This window comes from Coturnix japonica, chromosome 19, assembly GCF_001577835.2.
Source record: "Coturnix japonica isolate 7356 chromosome 19, Coturnix japonica 2.1, whole genome shotgun sequence".
Lineage (NCBI taxonomy): Eukaryota > Metazoa > Chordata > Aves > Galliformes > Phasianidae > Coturnix > Coturnix japonica.
In genome coordinates this window covers 948,659-970,591 of record NC_029534.1, presented here as the reverse complement: position 1 = coordinate 970,591, position 21,933 = coordinate 948,659, and the positions used below count along the sequence as shown (strand labels likewise).

The window sequence follows — 21,933 nt, the reverse complement described above, 5'->3', positions numbered from 1 at the left end:
TTAACTGCACCAGGGCTCCATAATTAGCATTTAAAAGTAAAACATCATTTCCTTACTGTTTCCTACTTACTCATTTATAATGCATTTATTATAATACAGATGTGAATATGAGGCTTTCCACTATTGTCAGTTAGTAAATGCACATACTCCTGTTAGAACATGGGCCCGTTTGGTGTACACAGGGACCTGGGGTGGGGTGAGTTGTTCCTTAGGTCCCAGAAGCTCAATGTATCGCAGTGGCTGACCTCGTGCCTTGTGTGATCCCAGTGTGAGCAGCAATGGGGAGCTCAAGCAGAAAAAGTGTGGATGGACTCTGCTTGTCAGGCCTGGTGTTGGGCAGCGTGGGCAGATGGGTGCATAGCTAACCCTGTAACATGGAGAGTTGGATGCAGATTGAAATATAAATGTGAATGAAGAAGAATGAGAAAGCAAATCTCATTAGTGGATGAGAGACTATTGAATGTTAAAGGGGTAGTAATATATTGACTTTTTTGGTTTGGATGAGATGGTGTTTTGTTCATGCATACTAATGCAGACCTTTCTTGTCATTAAAAATGGAAGGTACGATGGCCAAGTGCTCGCTCTGCTGGGATCTGTGTGTTGGATCGAAGTCGTGCATGATGCCCGCACTGCCACTGGCTCAGCACTTCCTTCTGCATCCCCTAAACCCGCTGCCCTCTACATCCAAACATCTTGCAGGTCTTCAGCCCAACCTTCTTTTCTGCAGATCCACAGCTCTGGACTCACTGGGTGAATCTTCCCTGAGCTGTTTAGGTCAGCCTGGCTGTCACTTGGTCACAGCTGGCCAACAAAGTGTCCCCGTGTCACTGCCTGGCTGGGCAAGCAGACATTCCCATCCTTTGTCTTCCACTGCACCATGCTGAGCTGCCAGCATGTTGGATGTAACCCTGTCCCTCTGCAGTGGGTTGGTGCTCCCCACACTCAGAGCAATATGAAGGGAACATCTATGCTGCTCTTAGCAAAGCCCACCACTGCTTGTTCAGATCCAGCAATGTGGCAGCACGCAGACAGTCTGCAAAGAGCTGCACCATTACCTTTGCAGGCTCGCCGACGTGAGGAACCTCTTTCTTGTTCCCGGCATGAAACTGCAAATGATATCCCACATGCTGCAGGGTCAGCCCTAGCTGGGAGAGCGGCCTGTGTTTTGTTGGGGCTCTGTGAAATGCAATTAGGAGCCCCTCCGCAGCCAGCAGGAGCTGTGCTGAAAAGGAGCGAGGGGAAGAAGAAAGCCCTCCCCGCCGTCCAGCAGTGCGTCTGCTTTGAAGTCCTGGGCCATCTCTTGTCCCCCCCAGAGGGCCTTTAATCAGGACCTTTGCCTTGTCATCCGGGGAAGAAAAACCTTGGCACAGTTGGTGGGGTTGTCCCTGTGTGTGCCGGGAAGCCGGGCTTTGTCAGACGTTACCACTGACCCGAGCACTTTGTTCCTTTGTCTCTCCCAGACGAGTGTTTGAACTAAAAAGAAGAAAACTCAGAGCTGTGCTAACAGTATTTTAATGGGGAGCTGGCGACTCCTCAGCAGCCTTCCTGCAGGCCCAGGGCAGAATGATGGTGTTTGCTCAGAGCTTCCTGCAAGGAGCACAGCTCCGGCTCAGCCTGCTGCCCCATGCTTGGGTGATGGCAGGAGCTCCCACAGCAATGCGGTGCTGCTGAGCAGAACGACTTGGTTATCACAGGATGGGCAATATTTTGCCTGCAGATAAGCTTGTCTCGGCAATGATTAACATTTCGGTTTCTGTTGTTTACATTGCAGGGCTTTATGAATGCGTTACAACTCGTTAAATAAACAGCCACCAAGCCCAACGCCATCAGTGTTGGGCAGAGGGAGCGGGGCTGTGGGACTGGGCACAGTGCTGGGCTGAGCGGGTTGTTTGTTTGATAGAAATATTCATGTACCTGCTGCGGTCTCCCTTTGCTATTGAAGTATGTGCAGCTGGACTCGTGCTATGACTTTTATTCCTAAGGCAGAGGCATAAAATGGTACTCGGTGCTTCCTAAGTGGTGTAAAATATTTCTAAAATAACTCCTCCATCCCTGTTAAACAAACATTATCTCCTCACCCAGGTTTTTTCATTCCCATTTCGACACGCCGCAGCTTTTCCCTACATCAAATCGGTTCCTCTTTAGAAAAAGCAGATTATTAAAAAAGAAGGAAAAAGAGAAGAGATTTGATGGGAACAAATAGATTAATAACTAACCATGATAATATCAGGCAGCCTTTCTCGGAGGTACGTGCAGAGTGGAACGCGAAGCTCCATTATCAAAACAGGTTAAAGTTTTATCACGACTCTCATGTATTATATTGGATTCACAAAGCACACCTCCTCTATAATACCCGGAATAATCCCGACTGGTTATAGATGGAGTGATTAATCAGATCTCAGGTACAATAGCCTAACTTTGGTATCAGTTCTGCTCTTTCTGTGACCCCACCAGCTTTACTTTTTATTTGTATCACTTCATGTTTGTCCCTTCCTTCTTTAAAGTTCAAGCTTTTATTTGGAAGAGAATGCCAAGCCTTCATCGCCTTCCATCCCATTTATGAAACATTACATTACAACAGAAAGTAAACCTTCCTGCTCTAACAGTAATGCTTACAGCAATACATACAACACAACTGACATAATAATTAATAATAGAAGGACTTTCCACATTTTATGGAGTAACTCTGCAGTCATGGCTTTCACTGGGCCAGATGAGTATTTATTTCCAACCTCTTTGCTCTGCAGTAACTGTGGCTCAGCCCTTCAAAGCCTCTGTCCCTCATCCAGGAGAATGGAAGGAGCCGTGCTTAAGTCTGAATGCCAGAGCAGCTCCATCAGCTTCAAAAGGACTTCTTTTTGCTTAAAGTTAAGCAGATATTTAAGTGCTTTGCTAGCTTAGGGTCAAAGTGTTCAGCACCTTGTTGGACTGAGTCTTATCTTCCTCCTCATTAAAGATACATCAGAACGTTTGGCATGTCTTTATCAAGCTGAGAGGTGCAGCCGATTGACTTTCTGTGACAGCTGAAAGTGAAAGAGATCAAGGGAGCTCGAGAGACAAAGAAGTTGGGTTTTGTTAGGATCTTAGCAGAGAGAAAAATAGCTTTTGGGGAGCTAGTAAAAATTGTTCCTTGTGTTAGGAGGATTTTATTTCCAGAAGACTCCAGATCAGCACATGTGGAGGGCTTTGGGTGTGCGGATGGGGCTGGAGTGGAACAGAATCCCTTTGCTTCTTTTACTGTTGGCTTTGGATTGAGTATTGTGTCCTTCTGCGTCATGTTGAGGTGTATCCCAGGTGCCAACACAGGGTGAGCCGTGGGAGCCTTGGAGAAGGCTTGGCGAGCTGCTCCGAATTTTGGCAAGTGGTTCAGACTCAGCAAGGTGCCCCATGGGCTTGGTACTGAGTGGAACCAGATAACAGACACACAGTGAGAGGTCGGCTGGATGACGTGAATCAATTCCCAACGCTTCCAAACTGATGACGAGGGAGAAATGTTCTCCTTTGGTGGGTACGTTGGCTTGATTAGTTCTCTGAATAGAAATGGAAAGGTCATTTGCATTTGGCGACCCTGCACATAGCAGGGGGTTGAAACTAGATGATCATTGTGGTCCTTTTCAACCCAGTCTATTCTATGAGTCTATGATGCTATGATTTATATTTCTGTTAATGACTGTATGAAGGAGGTATCTTTCCTTACAACAACATTTTAGTCTTCCGTTTGCTACCCGTACCTGACCCTGCTGTGAACTGGGGAGCTTCTTGCTCCCCACACACAGCTCTGCATAGGACTGCCTGCTTTCCCCTCCATTTCTGCCCCAGGAGGAGGCTTTCTCTGCCTGTGCCTTCCTTCCCACATCCTGAAGCTTGGATGCAGCTAGAAAATCCATTTCTAATAAAAAAAGCAAGCAAACGATGCAAGTATTGGGTTTACATTTATCCTTATAAGGCACACCAGCAGCAAATGCGCCTTTCTGCTGGGCTCAGCTATTAGAGCGTTCCGCGCAGCAAAGGAACCATCTCCGGTGTTATTTTCAGGCTCAGTGAACTCAGGGATGTGTCTGTGGGTTCCCAGTTATTACAGCAGCAGTGGGGCAGCAATGTCCCTGTCGCTGCTAATTTACCGCCCGTCCAGGACCAGCTCCTCAACACTCAAAGTATGAACATCATTTCAGCTCTTAAGTAAAACTGAAGAAGTCTTTTCATCTTCCCATTGACTGGCGGGCTCCTTAAGTAGATCACAAGCTTTCCGCTGCTTTGTCTGAGCGAGGAGGAAAACTTTAATTGTTCCCGTCTTCTAGTGCAGGTATTGATTAATAAAATGTATTAGCAAAGATCTCGGCCTACTTTTTGTGCCATCAAACAAGTGCTTAATGACTGTATTACTGTGAAAATGGCATCGGTTTAAAGCATTGGATTGGAGCCTCTTCGTTGTTTCCTTCCATTTGTTTCTTTCCTCTTATTCCATTATGAGCAATGAAGTTGTTCCTGCCCTTCTGCAGCATCCTGTGGAAGGGCAGGGATGCGGGATGGGCTGCTGTGTTGGCAGCATGGGCAGCGGGGATGTTGGGAAGCAGGCAGCAGGTGAAATGGGGTGATCCACTGCAATGTGTGTGCACTGTGATTTAGGAGAAGGCGTAGATCTTTTTGTGTTATAGCTGAGACTTCCTGAACGTCCTGCCATTTAGTAGCCTCATAATGCCACTTCATAGAACCATGGCATCATTGAGGTTGGAAAGACCAATAAGATCACACCCATGCCTACATCAATGAGTGCCACATCTCCCCTTTTCATGAACACCTCCGGAGATGGTGACCCCACCACCCCCCGGGCAGTCTGTGCCATTGCAGCACCACTCCTTCTGAGAAGAAATGTTTCCTAATGTTCCACCTGAACCTCCTCTGGTGCAACTTCAGGCCATCACCTCTTCTCTTAGCTTGGCTCTGTGGTTTGCACCTCGCAGGCCACTCTGGGTTTTACAGCAAACACTTGGGCATTACAGCACTTAAGCGTTAGTGCAGAATTGTTAAGCCTGACAACTGAATGCTCTCAGCCTCAGTGCTTTTATCAGACCTCCCTTTGCCCACACATGGCCCTGTGTTCCAGCCCTGCTTGCCAGCTGCAGCCACAAAGCTTCTTGTCACCAGGCAATGTTCTTGCAGCACACTTCGCTATTTGTAGATCTGGAATTAAGGCTTCATATCTTATAGTGCCAGCACCAGAAAGTCCCGTGTCTGCAACTGAAACATGCGCCGTGGTGACAATAAAGCTTGGATTTTCTGTAATGCTGATATATCCAATGCTGAACACAGAGACATGGGGTGTCATCCGATGCAGAACCCCAAGACAAGCCCCCGGATGCATCCCCAGGGCTGCCTGGGATCCATGGGCAGTGCAGTGTGGTGGGGCTGGAGGAGGAGCACGGATGTGCCAGCAGCCAGGCAAGGAGCCCCAGCCCTTCCTCACCCTGCTCCCTCCATGTTCACAAATGTTCATCTCCGTCTCTCCTTTTTTCCCTCCTTCCTAGGGGCGATGACTGACAGATTAATATATGTCTAGCTACGTGTCTTAGAAATCAAAAGGAAGGTGCTGTCAGAATCGCTTGTCAGAAAATGAGATTAGGCACACTTGTCATTTGCTGAGGATTGCAGTCTTTCAGAGATAAGGTTGCATTTAATGAGTGTAAAAAGCCTCCTTGTGAAAAAGGGGGTGGTGCAGGGGAGAGAGAATGATTATTTTTCTGGTGTCAGCTGAGTGCTTTATCATATAACTTGATACTGTGGCACCCTGGCAGGCACTGATAATGGCTGCTGGGGCTATTGCACCTCTTCACTCGCTCCGCGGCTTCAAAAGTGATGACTTGTTACCTGCTTTTAAACTCTCCTTGGATGTGGAAACCCACTGTCCTAAGGGAGAGGAGCAAAAGCGTGTGCAGTGTGTTTTAAAGAAAGGCCTGTGAAAACACACAGCATAAAGGGAACGTGCTAAATGTATAGCCACTTTCCCCAGCAAACTATAAAGAATACTCAGCGGGTTTCACTGAAATATGGAACTTGTCTGACAAGTGAAGGATAACTAATGAGAAACAGAGCTGGATCCCACTGCAACCAATTGTGTTTTGTTATGGAAAATATTTATCAAGCTTTTTTTTTTTCATTCCTTAGTTCTCCTAACAGTGCCGTAATAACTCCTCTCATGTTTGCTATCCTGTTTGGCTCCTGTGCGTCTCAGTTATTCAAATGTGCATTGAGGTTTTTTTTTGGTGATCAGTTGGATATTATCATACTGTGCATTAATATTTCAGGTGAGAGTTCCATTCATCACAGCAGCGGTCATTCTATTGCCATGTTGATGTTCTTTGCTGTATTTAGAAGGGCTTAAGGTACAGATTTATTGTCCATAATGTGCTGTCTGAATAGGAGGAGACACTCAGAAATGGGGTTTGTGTGTTCAGGAGAGGCCCTGCTTTAGCTGCATGGTTGTGCTGCAGTATTTCCTTCCCATCCATACCCTCTTATAAAATCATCCCTGGAATGGCAGATTTCGGTCATGCACTTATTGAGTGAGATGTGATCTTCATTATTTTGCTTGAATGTTAGAAAATGAAAGAAATTATTGGATTGGTTTCCGGTGCTGATTCAGCATTTCCTTGGCTAAAAATGACCTGAAAGACAGAATAGGATTACGGTGCACAATAATGGGTGCTTTATTCGGTGGTAAGAAAGTCCTTTCCTCCGACGGAGAAGGAGAAAATGAGGAACACTTCTCTCTTATTAGTTGATTCAGTGCACAGATATTGACAGACAAATTAATTTGAAATACTTCTTCAGCTCCAGAACTCATAGCAGGCAGAAATGAGGGGAAGATAATGGCTCCAGCTGAAAGGCGGCACATTTATGAAGTGAGCTCACAGGAGCGCCAGTGGAGGGGGAAGAATTTGTAGTTTATCCTCTTATTTTGCGATAGGATCTTACAAATGTTCCCGGTTAAACCAAGGAGTGCAGGCAGCAGCTTAAGAGCCAGGCGAGGTCTCTAGTAGCAAAATCCGGCTGAACGGTGCCCCAAAATCTGTCTGGTGACACAGAGTTCAAACCACAGGATGGTGGATGGATGAAACATGTACTATTCCTTGTTGAGAAGCTGCAGTCAGGAGTCAATTTGTGTATTCTCACTCTTTAACATCAGCAAAAAGGACAGACCTTCGGTCTTCCCTTAAAGGCTCCATATGGTTCGGAGCAGCTGGGGGGCAGAGAGGCCTTGTGCTTACAGGGCAGGGAAGGTGCCTTTTCCATTTGGGGAATGGGTTCACCACAATTATCCAACATCCTCCAGCAAAGCCAGGCTGCGTTCTGTCCTGGCAAGCAGCAGAGACTGCTCAGTATTTTATAGGGCCAGGCCCATCATGATGGGGAAGAGAGAGCAGCACTATTGTTCCCCAAGCCCCACTTTTTATCTTTGTTTCCATTTGAAACCAAAATCATAAAAGTGCCTGCAGAGCGGTTGCCTTGCTGTTCCTATAAATGAGAATTCCAGCTTTTATGCTAATTCAGTTTCAGGTTTCTTTGAACCTGCAGTTTATGGGCCTCCGCTTAAAACTGCAATCTGTTCTGCATAAAAGCAGGGATTACAAAGTGTTTGAGTTTTGCGAATGCTGCAGAAAAAATAAAAATAATAATAGTATAAAAAAAAAAAAAAGAAAAAGAGTTGCGCTGCCATTAATGCGCTCCGACAAAAGTTTTCTGCTTTGTCAAATAAAAAGCTGTACTTCTGCTGTTCTGATGTGGCCCCATTGCTCTGTTTGCTCCTGGCTGGTGCAGGTGCTGCCTGTGGCCCTCCTCCCTTAGCACAAAGCCCCCTGTGTATGAGGGCACTGCTCCGTGCACAGCCAGGCCAGCTCCCCGTGGGGCTGTGAGCGCACCCGGCTGCCCCACGTTGCTTTTTGCTGGCAGCTGTTGCTGCCTTTTATGGCACAGTTCTGTTTGTCGTAGCGGCTCTTTGGGTCACTCGCAAGCACCGGTCCTTTTCTTGAACCCCTTTAAAGCATTCAATTCCAAGTACTTTCTGCTTGGGACACAACGCTGTCATCCGCTGCTTAAAGCCATAAAACACCGCTGATAGCTCCATAAATTCTCTTCTTGTGGAAAAGAACCTGCATCTCCTGGCCAGTAATGTACCAAATTATGTGTGTTTTCAAAGCTTTATAAGGCACCGCGATCACGCTCTGAGCTCACACACCATCGTGCTTTGTGGAAAGATTAGCAGCTTATTGGAAACATGAATGTTTCCAGTCCTGCACAGAGCACCAAAGCATTGGAACATCCAGATTTCGCAGTGCCAGGAAAAAAAGCTGCAGAACCTTCCAGGTGAGGTGAGCTTTGCCATCAATTATTTAATCCAATATAATCTGCTGTAATTTCAATATTCATTTGCTCCCAGCGCCAAGGATGGGTAATTCTTCTTTGGAACTGGGGCACGGCTCGGAGCCGAGCGCCTGCTGCCCTGCCTGGCTGCTGGAGGTCATTTCCATATAACAGTTGGATCTGAAAAGCTCTTCCAGAGAGGGAAGGATCTCGAGTTCCCTTTTGATCCGAGTTCAATGCTCTCCACTTGGCTGTTGTTGCGGCAGAAACGAATGTCGGTGCTGACAGAGACCACAGACAGATGAAAAAAGAAATGTTCTGGCAAAGTCCCACGTAGATAAGAGAGAGAAGATTTCACAAACCTATCCGGGCAGATCCCAAATACGGGAAAGTGCTGCTGTCAGGAGACAGGGAAGCTTCATCCAGCGGCCACTGGAAACATTAGGAGGTGGCGTTGCTGGTTTTTTTCCCTTTGATTTAATTTGGCTTTGGGTGAATTCCTAAACCTCTCATTCTGAATTCCAGAATGCATTTCGTGCATGCATAATGTTCTAGCAGGAAAACAGAGGTCCTCCACTTATCTCTGAGACACGAATAATGAGCGTAATGAGGCCCGCAGCCCTGCCAAGAGACCTTAACAGCCTTAGGGAGAGGAGGAGGTAAATGCATTTCAGTTCTGTGTGCACTGAAATTTCAGGTGTGGCATGTGGTTAATGTTTGAAAAATCCAGTACAGACAAGCCTGGAGTTTAATCCAGGCTGAAGTTGATAAATTAAAGTCTTGCGAGGAGTCTCGGCTGTAATTAGCCCAGTTCTCACCACTCAGGGATGGAGAAAGTCTTGACCAAAGTGCTCGGAGACGAGCTGCCACACCTGAGCATTAGGAGTTGAACTCCCTGCCCTGTGCAGCCTTGGGATCCCTGCAGCCTCAGCTGCTTGTGTTGTGCTCACACCACTGTCCCAGGGTTGATTCTTTTTGCTGGTGGAGACCAAAAGCTGCACATAAGCCATAGTCTCTTCTGTATCAGGACATCGTGGGAAGGTAGTGTGAGGGGTCTAAACAGCTGAGGGCCGTCCCTGCTCACCCCTTTCCTGCCCCAGCCCTGTCTCTGAGGCTCCAGCTCAGCTCCCAGCACAGCCCAGTGGAGCACATCTCCATCAGCACCCAGCGCTGATTGCAGCTCTCTGCTGGAAGCTCAGTGTGTCGCTGGGCCCATCCTGGGGCACCCATGGGTGCTGCCCTCACGTCTTCCCACTGCCCTGGAACCACCGTGCACCCAACGCTGTGCTGGGAGCACAGCCTCAATTTTCCACATCATTGTAGCTTATGGGAGACACCATTTGGCTCCGGCTTTGCGCTACAGCAAATAAGCATTTATGTATCGACGTGGCTGTGCATTGCTATCCACATCGTTTATCAGTAACGGCGTGTGGTGCTTAAGAAAAACCTTAAGGAATCGCACGACGGGGCGGCAGCCGGTTCCGCTGCACCCTGCGAGGCTCAACCCGAGCACCGCAACTTTCCGAGCACCCGCAATAAACTTCACGACGGACTTTTCTCCCCGGGCAGCTCCGAATTGGGAGCGAGCGCCGCTGCCTCTCCGAGCCGTGAGGCTTCACCCGCCGGCAGCACCGGGGGAGGCGGCAGCATCCCCCACATCCAAAGCGGCTCCGGGCCGGGGGCGGAGCGGCCCCACGGCGGTACGACGGGCTCTGCCGGGGCTCGGGGCGGGGCGGGCGCGGAGGGCGGAGCCGTCGGGGGCCGGGTGGGCAGCGCCGTCGGAGCGCCGCGCAGTGCGGAGCGGAGCGGCGGCAGCGGGAGGCGGTCGGGTTTCGGAGGAGCTGGGCGGCACGAAGCGGAGCGGAGCCCCCCTACGGGATTACATTGCGTTACCAACGAGGTGCTGCGGAGGGGCCGGAGGAGCTGGGTGCTGCTTCTCCCCGATGGAATTCACCTGAGCGTAGGAGGGACGCTGACCCGGAGGGAGCCCGCTTTGTCTCGGGAGAGGACGGGCATGACTTTTTAAAACCAACCCACCGGCCTAACAAAGCCGACCCCATCTATACCCCAAAGAGAAAAAATAATAAGAAGAAAAATAAGACAAGAACCCCCCCCAAAAAGCGAACAAAAAAGACCAAGCGGGAGACAAACAATAAAACCAAATCCCGTCCGACCGCGGGAGGATCCCGGAGCTGAGCCCTGCGGGACGGAGCTGCGCTCGGAGCCGGAGCTGCGGGATCGGCGGAGCCGCACATGCGTTCCTTTGTCCTGGCGCCCCGTTAGCGCTGCCCGCTCGGCTCCGGGATCGGCTCAGCGGGGCTCCGCCGCCCCGAGGATGCCCACCGGGCGGCACGGCGCTGCCCGCCGGCCCTGAAGGATTAGTTGGGGGTTTCGACTCGGAGAAGCCGCTCTGGATCGGAGTTGCCCGGCGCACACTCGCGCCCCTCCCGCACCGCCATGAGTCCGGGGTCGGCGGCTCCGCTTCGCCCCGCACCCGCAGGTAACAACGCCGCACCGGGGAGGGAAAATGTTGGGTCCGCGGGAGTGACAGCGCGGTCCTGCGGCACGGAAACGCTCCTCGGAGCTCTTTCCTTTCTCTCATTTATTTTTCCCCCTTTCTGCTTATTTATTTATTTCTTCGTGTCGGAGCTCACAGCTCGCTGAGTTCTTTTATTTCGCGCCGATGACGATCGAGCAACGCTCGTACCGAGGGGTTCCCGCAACGGGGAGGACCCGGTGGGCGCCGTGGGGTCGTGGGGTGGGCGGGGGGTGAACGGAGCGTCCCGCTTCAGCCCCGCAGCCGGCACGGAGATACCGACGGGCTGCACGACCGCTTGGCGACGCGGAGGAGACTTTAGATCGGCTTTGCGAGGCCGTTGTGTGCTCGTTCGGCGTTAGTGCCGAGTTTAGTTTTCTTTCTCCTTTTTGTTTCAATTCGCGTGGCTCTTTATTTCTGTCCCCTGGGTGCTGTTGCGTGGTGCGGGTGCCTGGGCGCAGAAATGGTTGTATCGAGAGGGATGCTGCGCTCGTCCTGCGACCAAGATCGCCTGTGCTGCTGTAGCAGTTGTGCGTAACCCCGATCTCTCTTTCGTATTTGCAATCTTAAAGTAGTAGGAAAAGGCAAAGTTGGAGCTCAGGGTTGGAGCTGGTGTGGCGGCTGTTTGTGCTATAAGCCCGGCGGTGTTTGCTCCAAGTTGCTGCTCCGCTCTCATGTGGTCGGCAACGCAAAATGGGGATCCGCTCCTGGGCGAGCTTTGTCTGCGGAGTCGATTCCCGTTGTGTGTGTGCGCTGGGCTGAGCGTCGCCTCCCGATCCGCTCAGCGGGGGATGCTCGATCCGAGCGCTTTGTGCATCGCGGTTCGTCGGGAAGCGCCGCTTCCACGTTCCGCAGCGATTTGCTCCGCGCTTTGTGCGATAGGAATGGCCTCATTTGTGCGGGAGCTGGAAAGCAAACGTGGGGTTTATTGTTGGAGATGGAGGAAAGTTCTTTAGAAACACAGCAATGGTGTCTTTTCCTCTCTTTGCGGTGTTTGGAGAAAGGAAGTAAATGGGAAACTTACGGCTTCTTTATGCTCTCGAATTTAGAAATGGTAAAATAAAGTAACACTTGAGACTATTCGAGGGTTTGGGGTTTTTTTTTCTCAGTTTGTTCTTCTTTCCCTTTTTTCTCCCATGATAGAATTGGTGAAAACAAAGAATGGTTTGGAGAGTTTCTGACTTCGGAGAGAAGCTGCATTTAAAAAGGCAACAGCGGATGAGATTCATTGGGAAGGGTCATTACTGCCCATCAGAGAGCAGGCTGATGGGCTCGGTACTGAAAGCTCTGAGCATGGCTTGGGTGGTTGGCCTGGCGCTGGGCTGCCCTTTAAAGCACAGAGCTTTCCCCTTTAAAGCACATGGCTTTCTCAGGCTCTTCAATTTGTGCGTTATTCCCATATTTTCATTAATTTAAGGGAACTCGTCGCTGGATAATAAATCCATCAGTGGGCAATAAATCGGTGTTTACAAGGTATTGAATTGGGAAGAGACGCGCCAGCCCAGCTTTGAAATAAGCCAGCGGTCATCTGAAATCCGTCTGGAAGTCTGCAAAAGAGTCCAGCCATTGGGTTGGGTTTTTTTGCAGCTAATTGTGGAAATCTTTTATGCTGTTAACTTGAGGGCAGGCAGATCATTGAGGTGCCCTGTTAGCTCTGAGCTGTATCTGCTTGTTTATCACTCCGTGGTTCCACACCCAAGTTGGGCTCTCAGATACCTCCATGCGTTGCGTGTCTGGATGGTTCATCTCCCATCCTGAATTCAGAAGTCTGTTCCCTTCAACCTGCTTTTCCAACGATGGTTTTTCATTATTTGAGCCAGCAGTTTCTAGCAGACGACTTCCCCAAGTGTCAGGCTTTCTCCCATTGATGAGGTTTTGTTGTTGGGTGCCCTTCATCTCCGTGTGTTTTCAAGAAGCAGGTGGTGTGACGGCGGGGCTGTGTCTGAGTTCAGGACTGAGCAGCTCTCAGTGTTCAATGAACGTTCATTAAGTGTAGGTGTGAGGGGTGTGTGTGTGTTTGCATCTGTGTGTGTGTGTGTGTGTGTGCCAAATGCACACCTCAACACAGAGGCACAGACGTGATGGTTGCTGCTCCCGCACTCGGGGTGTCTGAAATCAATGTTTGCTGCGTTCCTTTTCCCGTTAAGTTTTTGGTAAGGGGAGCTCAGCTCCCACTTAAAATACATCATTTCAACAATAGGGTGAAGGACGAGGCGTTGTGCTTGTAGAATAGTGGTAGTGGATGAGGTGCTCATGCAGCGCTGGGGGGAAAATCCTCCTCCAGATAAAGGTGGCTTGATGAGAAATAGAAAGGAGCACTGGTTTGAGCAGAGGATGGTGGCAGGGATCAGTTTGTTTGAGAGGTACCAACCCTGCGTGGAAATTCACGCCGTGCTCCATCTGACAGTGGGGTTCTTTTCCAGACTGTCTTAGTTTTTCAGACTAAGAGCAGTGAGGTTACAGAGCCGAGGTGTCGGTGCTGCCTTAGAAGCCCCAGCAGTGAATGGTTGGTGCAGTTGGGCTCTCCAAAAATACTTAAAAATGTGATTTAGAGACCAGCAATTCTGGCAGTCCCCAAAGCTGGGCTGCATTACACAAAACCACCACGGCTCTTATTGAGATCCAGATCAGAACGGAGCGGATAATTACAATACAGAAATGCAGTTCGCGTGCAGCTGATGCATGGGAATAAAAACACGTCTATAATATATTTTTTTTTGTATGAAATTGAATCCTTCCAAAGGAAATCTCTGCACTGCAGGGCGGCTAAGCACAGCCAAATAGCACCACCTCATGGACGTTCCCTTCGGAGCCCATCAGCTCCTGGCTTTTGTCACCTGATTTGTTTCTCTGAAATATGTACACATCTCCTTGTCTCACTGTAGCGCCGTGCCTTTGAAATGTATCACTGCAAGGAAAAGTAACTTCTTTTTTTCTGTTTGTTTTTTATTGGTCTTTCAGGCATCTGATGCCAGCTCTGAAAAACTGTTCAACGCTGTTACAAATAAAGGTAAGACTGCGATTCACATCACCAATGTATTTTCTTCCCCCCCCTTCCCCCTCGATGTGTTTCTTCTCGTGGATGAAATGTAACTTGTCTGGCAGAGATGTTGCAATCCGCTTGTTAGTGCTTTTTATGTTTCTCTGGGTTTCAGACGTGTTCTGTATGCTTGATAATTGCTTTGCTTAAGCAATATAAAATAAAGGCTTTAAATAATGCAGTGCCTGCCAGGTCAGAATTAATTTAAATAACAATATTAGGGAATAGTTTATTTTACAAATGGCTTTAATTTAAGCTCATTTAAATAACTGTAAGAGTTTTCAAAATGTTTTAACTTGATTGTTACTCATCAGCTCCGTGATAGACATGGAATTATGAATAGCCAATTTGCACTGCTGACAGTAATAACCAGCCAGCGTTTAGTATTCACAGGATAATAGTCATAAACCATGGCTTGCTGTGCTGTGTGCTTTCTGTAGAGTTAATAAATGATATAGAGGGCCACATTTAAATATTCAGTATCCCATTAATTTCCTCCAAACAGCAATCTAAAGAGAGAGTGGCTAATGATATAACAGTACATTAAGGGAAAACTCGCCTTAAATCAGTGCCAGTGAGCTTCTATGCAGAGCTTGTCCTGAAGCAGCGTTATTAGAAGGGCTGTGGGGATGTATTTATTTATTTATCCCTTTATTTATTGCAGTGTTTGGAGCTTTTTTTTTGTTGTTGGGGTTGGTTTTCTTTGCAAGGAGGGCTCGCAGACACGAGTTGTGCCCTTGTGTGCAATTCAGAGCCTTCAAAATGCATCAGCTCTTTCTGTTTTTCACCCACTGTCCTACTTCTCAGTGACACTGTGTGATAATTACCCATTAAATGGGGCTGTGGACCCGCAGTGTTTCAACTTAGAATCATAGAATAATAGAATTAGTGTGGTTTTTTGAGATGTTTGATTCAGTCTTGGTTAGAAAACGCAGATTTGATACATTTGATGCTCAGGTCTCATTTGCTGGCCAGGTTGGCTTCGTGTTGAGTTGGGTTTGTCATTCTGGTGGGCTGTCCTGGTGTTTTCATCCCACAACACTGTTTAATAGGGGATGAGCCCATGGTGCTGTTAGTTTTGAGGTTCCCATGCTGGCACACTGCTGCTTTGGAGGTCTGCTGCTGTTGTTGAATCATATTTAATGGCTTTACGGATCCACATTCCTGTTTTTTGTGCTCTCCCATCTTTTGGGATCTCTGTGTTGGATGGATGACCTCGTTGGCCTAACTGAGCGATCTCACATGGCGAGCTGAGAGATCCATTCGTTCTAATTGAATGTATGGTTTGCCTTCAGCCCATCCGCAGCCAAAAAATATATAGGTCAGGTTGCACGTTATGCTTGTGAACACATCGGGATGAGGGGCCTCTGCGCTTCCTGCCCTTCTCAGTTGGGACCCAGCAGTATTTCCCACAGCCCGGGCAGTGTTTACTTACCCAGGTTGATTCGTGGCATCGATTTGGTTGTGAGTACCCATGCTTGACAGGGAGCCTTTTCTTCCGAGGTACTTTTCTTTGGTGATTTAGTTCCCTTGAAAGGATTAGGATTTCTTTGTGTAGCCTAAAATCAACATAGGCTTTTCTAAGCTTTGCTTGAGAAACCGTACACAAATAAGCTTTTTAGTTGACGGTAGATTATTCCTTTGCCCCTTATTTCCATCAAAATGGCGGCTTTCTTTTCTCCTCCCGAGTTTCCCCTTAAAGCCATATGCTAATTCCTGTTGGTAACATGAATGACAAGGGGAGAATCAATGCAAATCCAGGTGCGGCCAAACCAGGCTGACTGCTATTCTCTTTTTATTTTCTTTCTTTTTTTCTTTTCCACTGGGAGAAAGAGATTAAGGGGAAAGAGGGCGGAAAAAAGCATCGGGAACAGTTTTGTTAAAGGGATTAGCATTCAGGCTGCTAAATATCAGGAAAAGAGCCCCCCCAAAGACCCCTGGTTGGGGATGATGTCAATAATTGCTCGCAGCCAGGTGCAGGGGCTCTGTTTGACATGGGGCTGTTGCCTTCCCCCAGTTCCTGCCCTGGGGATGGCTGAGGGCTGCCCGGGCGCTGTCAGTTTGATATATTCCAAGTTCAAGTTCTCTCCATGCATTTCAGCTTGTTTGCTTCCAAGCCGGTTCTTCCCCTCTGCTGTCCGTGGCTGTTTTTGCCAGGAGCAATAAAAGTCGCTCGTCAGAAAGGGTCAGGTTTGCATTGGGTAAATCATGATGAAACCTTCAAAGCTCCTGGCTGGGAGGACCCAGGCAGACAAGTGTGCCATCCCTCCTGTCCAGAGCCGACCTGCCTGGCATCCTTCAGCTCCCTGTGTTTCACATTTGCTTTTTGTCTCACCACTTCAATTTTTGCAGAATTCTTGACTGCTGAGGCAGCAGAATGTATAGAATGGACGTATTCACAAAGTGGGCAGAAATCCTGAAGCATTTGAGGTTCCTGTTGTTCAGTTGTAGACTTGGGGCTAGCAATGAGGTGAAGCTCAAGGTGTGTGGGATTGTTAGGGGTGTGTAATGGGAACTAGTCCCTTCCAGAAACAGAAACAGGAATAATTGAAAAATCCAGGACAAAGTTAATATTCCCTCCCTAAACCTTCTTTGATGAAGGGGAGGAATCCCATCAAAGCTCCTCCTAGGAGCTAGCTGCCCTTAGAGCTCAATGGGAAAATGAGACTGTTGAGTTTTGGGATGTTCTGTGGGCACTGAGGTCCCTCAGGGCTGGGGTTTGTATGGCAGCAGAGTGGTGCAGTGTTTGGGAAGGCTCTGGGGTTCCCATCAGCTCTTTGCTGCTAGTGCTCCCTGAGGTTCCCAGCCCTGCATTGGGTCTGAAGCAGAGCTGGGGACTGGAGAGAGATGTGGCTTTGTCCCCAGGGCAGCGATTGCTGTGTCTGCTGCTGAAATGAGCAGTCCCTGGTTGTGAGCCTGAGCAGGAGCTTGTTATGTTGCAGAGCTTGAAATTATGTAGGAAAATGATTCCCACTGAAATCTCATGGCTGTGCTGGGTGGTAAGAACCCTGTAATCTCTCCGTGGAGGAGGAATGGAAGAGGAGCACATCACTCATCTGCGGCAGCCCTCCATCCCACACACTGTGCAGGCTGTGCCTTCCAGTTTCAGGGGTGCTACTCGGAGTGTAACTTCTCCTCACTGTCTGAGAGTGTCAACCTTAGCACTGTTAATCCTGGCCAAAATACGGGCTTTTGATCGTGAATTTTTGTAGCGTGACTTTCCAGCATAATTAAATCCCATTATCTTTTAATAATTTAAACAGACACATCTGAAGATGTAGAGCAGGCAGCTCCTACTACTGCTGCGTATTTAATTTATGTTAAGTCCCTCCTACGTACCCTTGGAAAACAGCTTTTCCTGGAGGGAGAAACGAGTCCCAAAGTGATGAAGTTTCATTTGTGCTGTATGTTGAAGTTTGCCTTTGATCAGGAACACAATTGGGCTGTTACAGCTTTTTATGTTCAAATTGTTTACAGGATGTTCATGTAAACTTTATGAATCCTTCTGCTTCGCGGCACCACCAGCTGTCAGGGAAATATTTATATTCTCAGCTGGAGGTAGATCAAGGCGTCTGGGTTACTCGTCCTCACTGGTGGCTGTAATACCAGCCGGATCAAGCCCTGGCTTTTAGGTGGTTCTACAGTAATATCCTCCCCTGGAAAAACAGACGTTTTGTGTTGGTTTTTTTTTCCCCTTCATCTTTGTTCGGTGAATCATTTCTTGAGGATCATTTACAACATGTGTTTCTGTAAACAAGCAGGGAGTTGGGGCTGGCATGTGCTTCTCCTTGTTGGTTCAGTTCGACTAGGTCTGCTGCCGTGCAGACAGTGCCCTGATGTGGTGTGTCCCTGCGTTCCACTGGAGGCTGTGCTGGTGGCTTTGGGTCGCTCAGTTACCCCATTTTTTGTGTTTCAAGATGGCTTCTCAGTATTTTCCATGCGAAAGTTCCGTGTCTCATTAGCAAGCTCTGTGCAAAGCCTGTTTGGAGGACCTCGGGTTTCTTGTACCAGCGAGTTAGATTAGAAGAAACGTTGCATCGCTTCACTGTAGCTTGCAAGTCAGGCAGACAAAAGTCAATGCCTGTCTTGAGACAGTCCTTTGTTGTAGTGCACAAAAGAGCCAGGCAGTTATTTCTGTTCCACGAAGGCTTTGCCTGAGCGAGGAATTTGTTGCATAACTTCCCTATGGCTGCATCAGCTCCTGTGCACAAACCGCTTCTGCCCATCAGTGCACTTAATGCACCCTCTCCTTTACCTGGCTGTGATGTGGCACTCAGGTGGGGTTGCCTGTGCTGTGGGATGTAATGGCAGTTCTGCAAGGGAGAGAACCTCTTCCACAACCTTTCTGAATCTTAAACCCTATAGCTTGCAATCTTACAACACAGGAATCTTCCAAGGTTTTTAAGTTAATCATTGAGAACTAAACTGAACCAAAAAAGAACCAGGCTGTTGGCTTGGGTGTTTCTTAAGCAAAATAACTGAAGGAGGCAGTTGATGGCGGTGTTCTGGGAAACTTCAACCACTTGAACTTGTATCAAGTACCCTTTGGTCTCAGGTGGTGATTGTATTCCTTTAAGTTCTGTTCAAGCTGTTGGTTTTAGCAAAGTCAAATGATTCCAGTGTCAGCAAAATGACAATATTTACTAACGCATAATTGTGTCTGTTCTGGAGAAAGTATTTGTTTTACAGATTAAACTGTATTTGATTTTCTTGGAAAAGGCTTATCGGCTTTGGGCCGCAAAATAACCAGTGGTAATCAATTCAAAATAAGGTGGGAAACTTCTTAAGGATAAGAGTAGCTCGCTGACGGGGCTCCTGCCTTGATGTACCTCCATATGAGTGGGGCTGGAGCCTGGTGTGAGGTTTAGTCAGTGGGGCATCCTGCAGACCTCCCATATCTGGCCAGCTGCTGGTCTCTCCCTTGTAATAAAACGTTGTTTTCTCTGAAAATGCATGTTTATTTAACTAAGTCTCTTTTTGCTTCACAATCTGGATTCCATTCAGTCAGTTACCACTCCAATTAACTAACAATTATTTAACATTAACAGTAATTACAGACGCCAGTTAAGCGCCTACAGATGTCAACTGTTAGCTTTGTACCTAATCACTCAATGAAATGGAGAAAGTTCAACAAACATCAATTAGCCAAGCAATTAGTATGAGGTAGGAAAGAGCATGTTATCGTGTGCGAGCTGATTCAATTTATTTTATTTTGTCAGTAAAACACACACAGACAAGCAGCAGTAAGTCGCTGAGATTAGATAAAGCTGTATTGTTTTGCTGTTTATACAAGGCTTTTCCCCTCCTCTCTTTTCCTGTACCAAACTTCACTGTGCTTTGCCAGGCATCTGTTATCTTATCGAATGCATTGCGTTTCAATTGGAGAAGCACAGCAGCGTGGCTTTCTGCAGAGGCAGACATCAGGTTAGAAGCAGCTGCCCCAGCAATGCCATCCCTGCAGCCTCCCTGCCCCTGATAACAGAGCAGCATTAATTGGTGCCTCCATCTCTTATCTATGAGTTAGATGTTGATATCTGCTTGTCTCAGTTACCAAAGCAAGGGTAGGAAGCAGCCATAAAGTAGTGCTGCTTTATGAAAAGATGGTTCATCTCTATCTGTCATCCTAAGTGTGCTGCAAAGCTCTCAAGGTCTTTGGAAGACCTGTGCAGAAGGTGAATGTTGTGCACTGCACACAGGGGTGATAGGGCTGTGCTGCTGACCCTCTGCTCCTTCAAAACTGAGAGCAAACAGACCTTTCTCATCCCATTTTCAACGGTTCCCCCAAACAAGAACGCCTTCATCGCAGCGCCGGCGTGCTTTAAATGTTTCTCCACGTAAAATGATCCCACAAAGTATGATATTATTCTGTCGTGCAGACTGCCCACAGGAGTCAATGGAGCTCTTTGAATTAGTCATTGTTTTCCGGAGTGTGGGAACAGGCGTGGAAAACCACAGGCAGATCTTTGCTTTGCTTTCCCAAGTCTCAGCTGTTTTTTGCTGTTTTCTTTTTAGAAAAACACACACACGCAGTCTGAACATGTGAAGAAACCCTTCAACGTGTGACTTAAGTGCAATAATATTTGTCTGAGTAGGCAGAAAGACCGAAATAAAGCTTCTAAATGGGGACTGCTGTGCCTGTTCCAGCAGCGATGGATACCTTGTGAAGGATGGCACTTGAAACTGGTGACTTTTAGCTTTGTAATGGTTCAGCAAGTGCTGGTCCAAGGGGAGAGGAAGGGCCACTGCCTTTCTTAGGGTATAGAGAGGGCTGGAAGAAGTAGTTTCATGGAGCAGGATAAACAGAGCCTGATTTGTCCTCACATAGAAGTTCAGCGCTGTGCTTGGTCGCTTGACTGACTTTAAACACTTGTTACCACTAAGCATTTACATGAGTGCTTTGCTGGATGAGGGCTGCTGGAGTAAATCCCATGACACCATAGAGACTTCAACCACCCAGGAGTCTTATTGCTTTTCTTTTTCCCCCCCGATGCTTGTGTGTGTGTGCCTGGGGTCCTCGTGTCCCATTCCCTGTCCCCATCAGGTCCTGCTCTTGTCCCCAGCTCACTGCTGTGCTGGTGTTTGTTGGGTTCCACCACGTGGGTTCATTGGCTCGCCAGAAACCAAATACAGCAAGCAAGGAGTGATGGTTTCACGTTGGGTTTTGTGAGTGAGGGGCCTGTTGATGCTGGGCAGGTGTGATAGAAGGGGTGACAGCTTCACCCAGGGATACTTTGGTGCTGATGGAATTATTTAGGGTAACATAAATGATTTCCAGGCTGGATTTGACTATTGCCAGCCTGTATGAGTGCCAGGAGCATGCTGAGCAATGCTTCAAGCAGTGAGTGTGCTTTTGAGAGGGGGTTATGCAGCATCCAGCAAGCTGTTTAAAAAAGCCAGCGTAAATGTATACTTTAAAAGTTGCAAACAGAAGAGCAGATAAACTTGATTTAAGTGCCTTTTAGACCAGTTAATGGCCTTGACTTACAGATGCCAGGAGAGTTAGAACAAGCTGTGTTTTATTTTCCTGCTGTATTTAACCAAAGATGTTTTTCCTAGAGCATCTTTCTTAGGCCATGTGCCTTCTGCCTAAATCCAGCTCACAGCCCAAGTAGCTCCCCATTCCCACAGTCACCCAGTGCTACCCAAGAGTCAGTGGAGCGTGAGCCTTCCTCTCCAGCCCTCTGTGGTACCTTGTGTCTGGGTCACAGCCGTGCTCCCCAGTTCATTTATGGCTCTGTGCAAAACCTCTGTGGTGTGAGCCTGCAGGACTGGGGCTGTCTGGACAGTGCTCGTACCATTACTGCTGCTTGTGGATGGGAGAGAGGGCTGAGGAGGAGCACTGCTGAGCTCCCACAGCCATTTGATATCATTTCCAAGTATTGCAAATCAGTGGGCACTTCTGAAAATTGGAGCCAAAGTAATTTGAGCAGCTTGTAATGGGAAGCAGCTGCTGCAGAGTAAGTTGTGTCCTAAGAAAAACGGCTTTATGGAAATAGGTCTGCTGAGTAATAAAGCCACAAATTAATACTTAGTTCATTTACTAGGTTGTTGGTCCCATAAGCACTTAAACGGCATTTGTTAAAAGAAACAGCATTATAAAAATCAAACGCAGATGAGCAGAACCCTCAGTCTGACTTCTTGCTGGTTTCTTGCTGGAGAAATGGGATGAACTTCTGGATTCTCACCTCTTTGTCCAGAGAGACAGAGGAATAATCTCGGTCTTCTATTTGATCTTTAATTCATTACCAGAAGTGCAATGAGGTGTTTCTGACTTCCAGCCTTGTGAGTGCTGATTTTCACGTTGCTGCATGAACACACAACCTTCATTTTCTTTGAGAGCCGGGGAAGAGTTTGTTTTTGGGCAGTTGCATCTGGTTACAGCACAGTTTAACAACCCCAGGAGCAAACAAGCAGTGTGGGCGTTGTTGCAGATGTCTTACAGCTTCTCTCCACGCTGTGGTTACTCTTCCTTCCTAAAAATGGGCTCTTGGACCCCTGT

The 21,933-nt window shown here is 47.8% G+C and overlaps 1 protein-coding gene across 10 annotated transcripts in view; it reads left to right on the top strand.

The window, feature by feature from the left end:
• The window catches only part of AUTS2 (activator of transcription and developmental regulator AUTS2), a 523,712-nt gene that overhangs the window by 458,158 nt on the left and 43,621 nt on the right, over positions 1 to 21,933 (top strand). For all 10 annotated transcript variants that reach the window (XM_015880954.2, XM_015880959.2, XM_015880958.2 and 7 more), the window contains one exon: positions 13,856 to 13,904. In XM_015880954.2, coding sequence (XP_015736440.1) covers positions 13,856 to 13,904 — 49 coding nt within the window. The remainder of the gene's footprint in view (positions 1 to 13,855; positions 13,905 to 21,933) is intronic.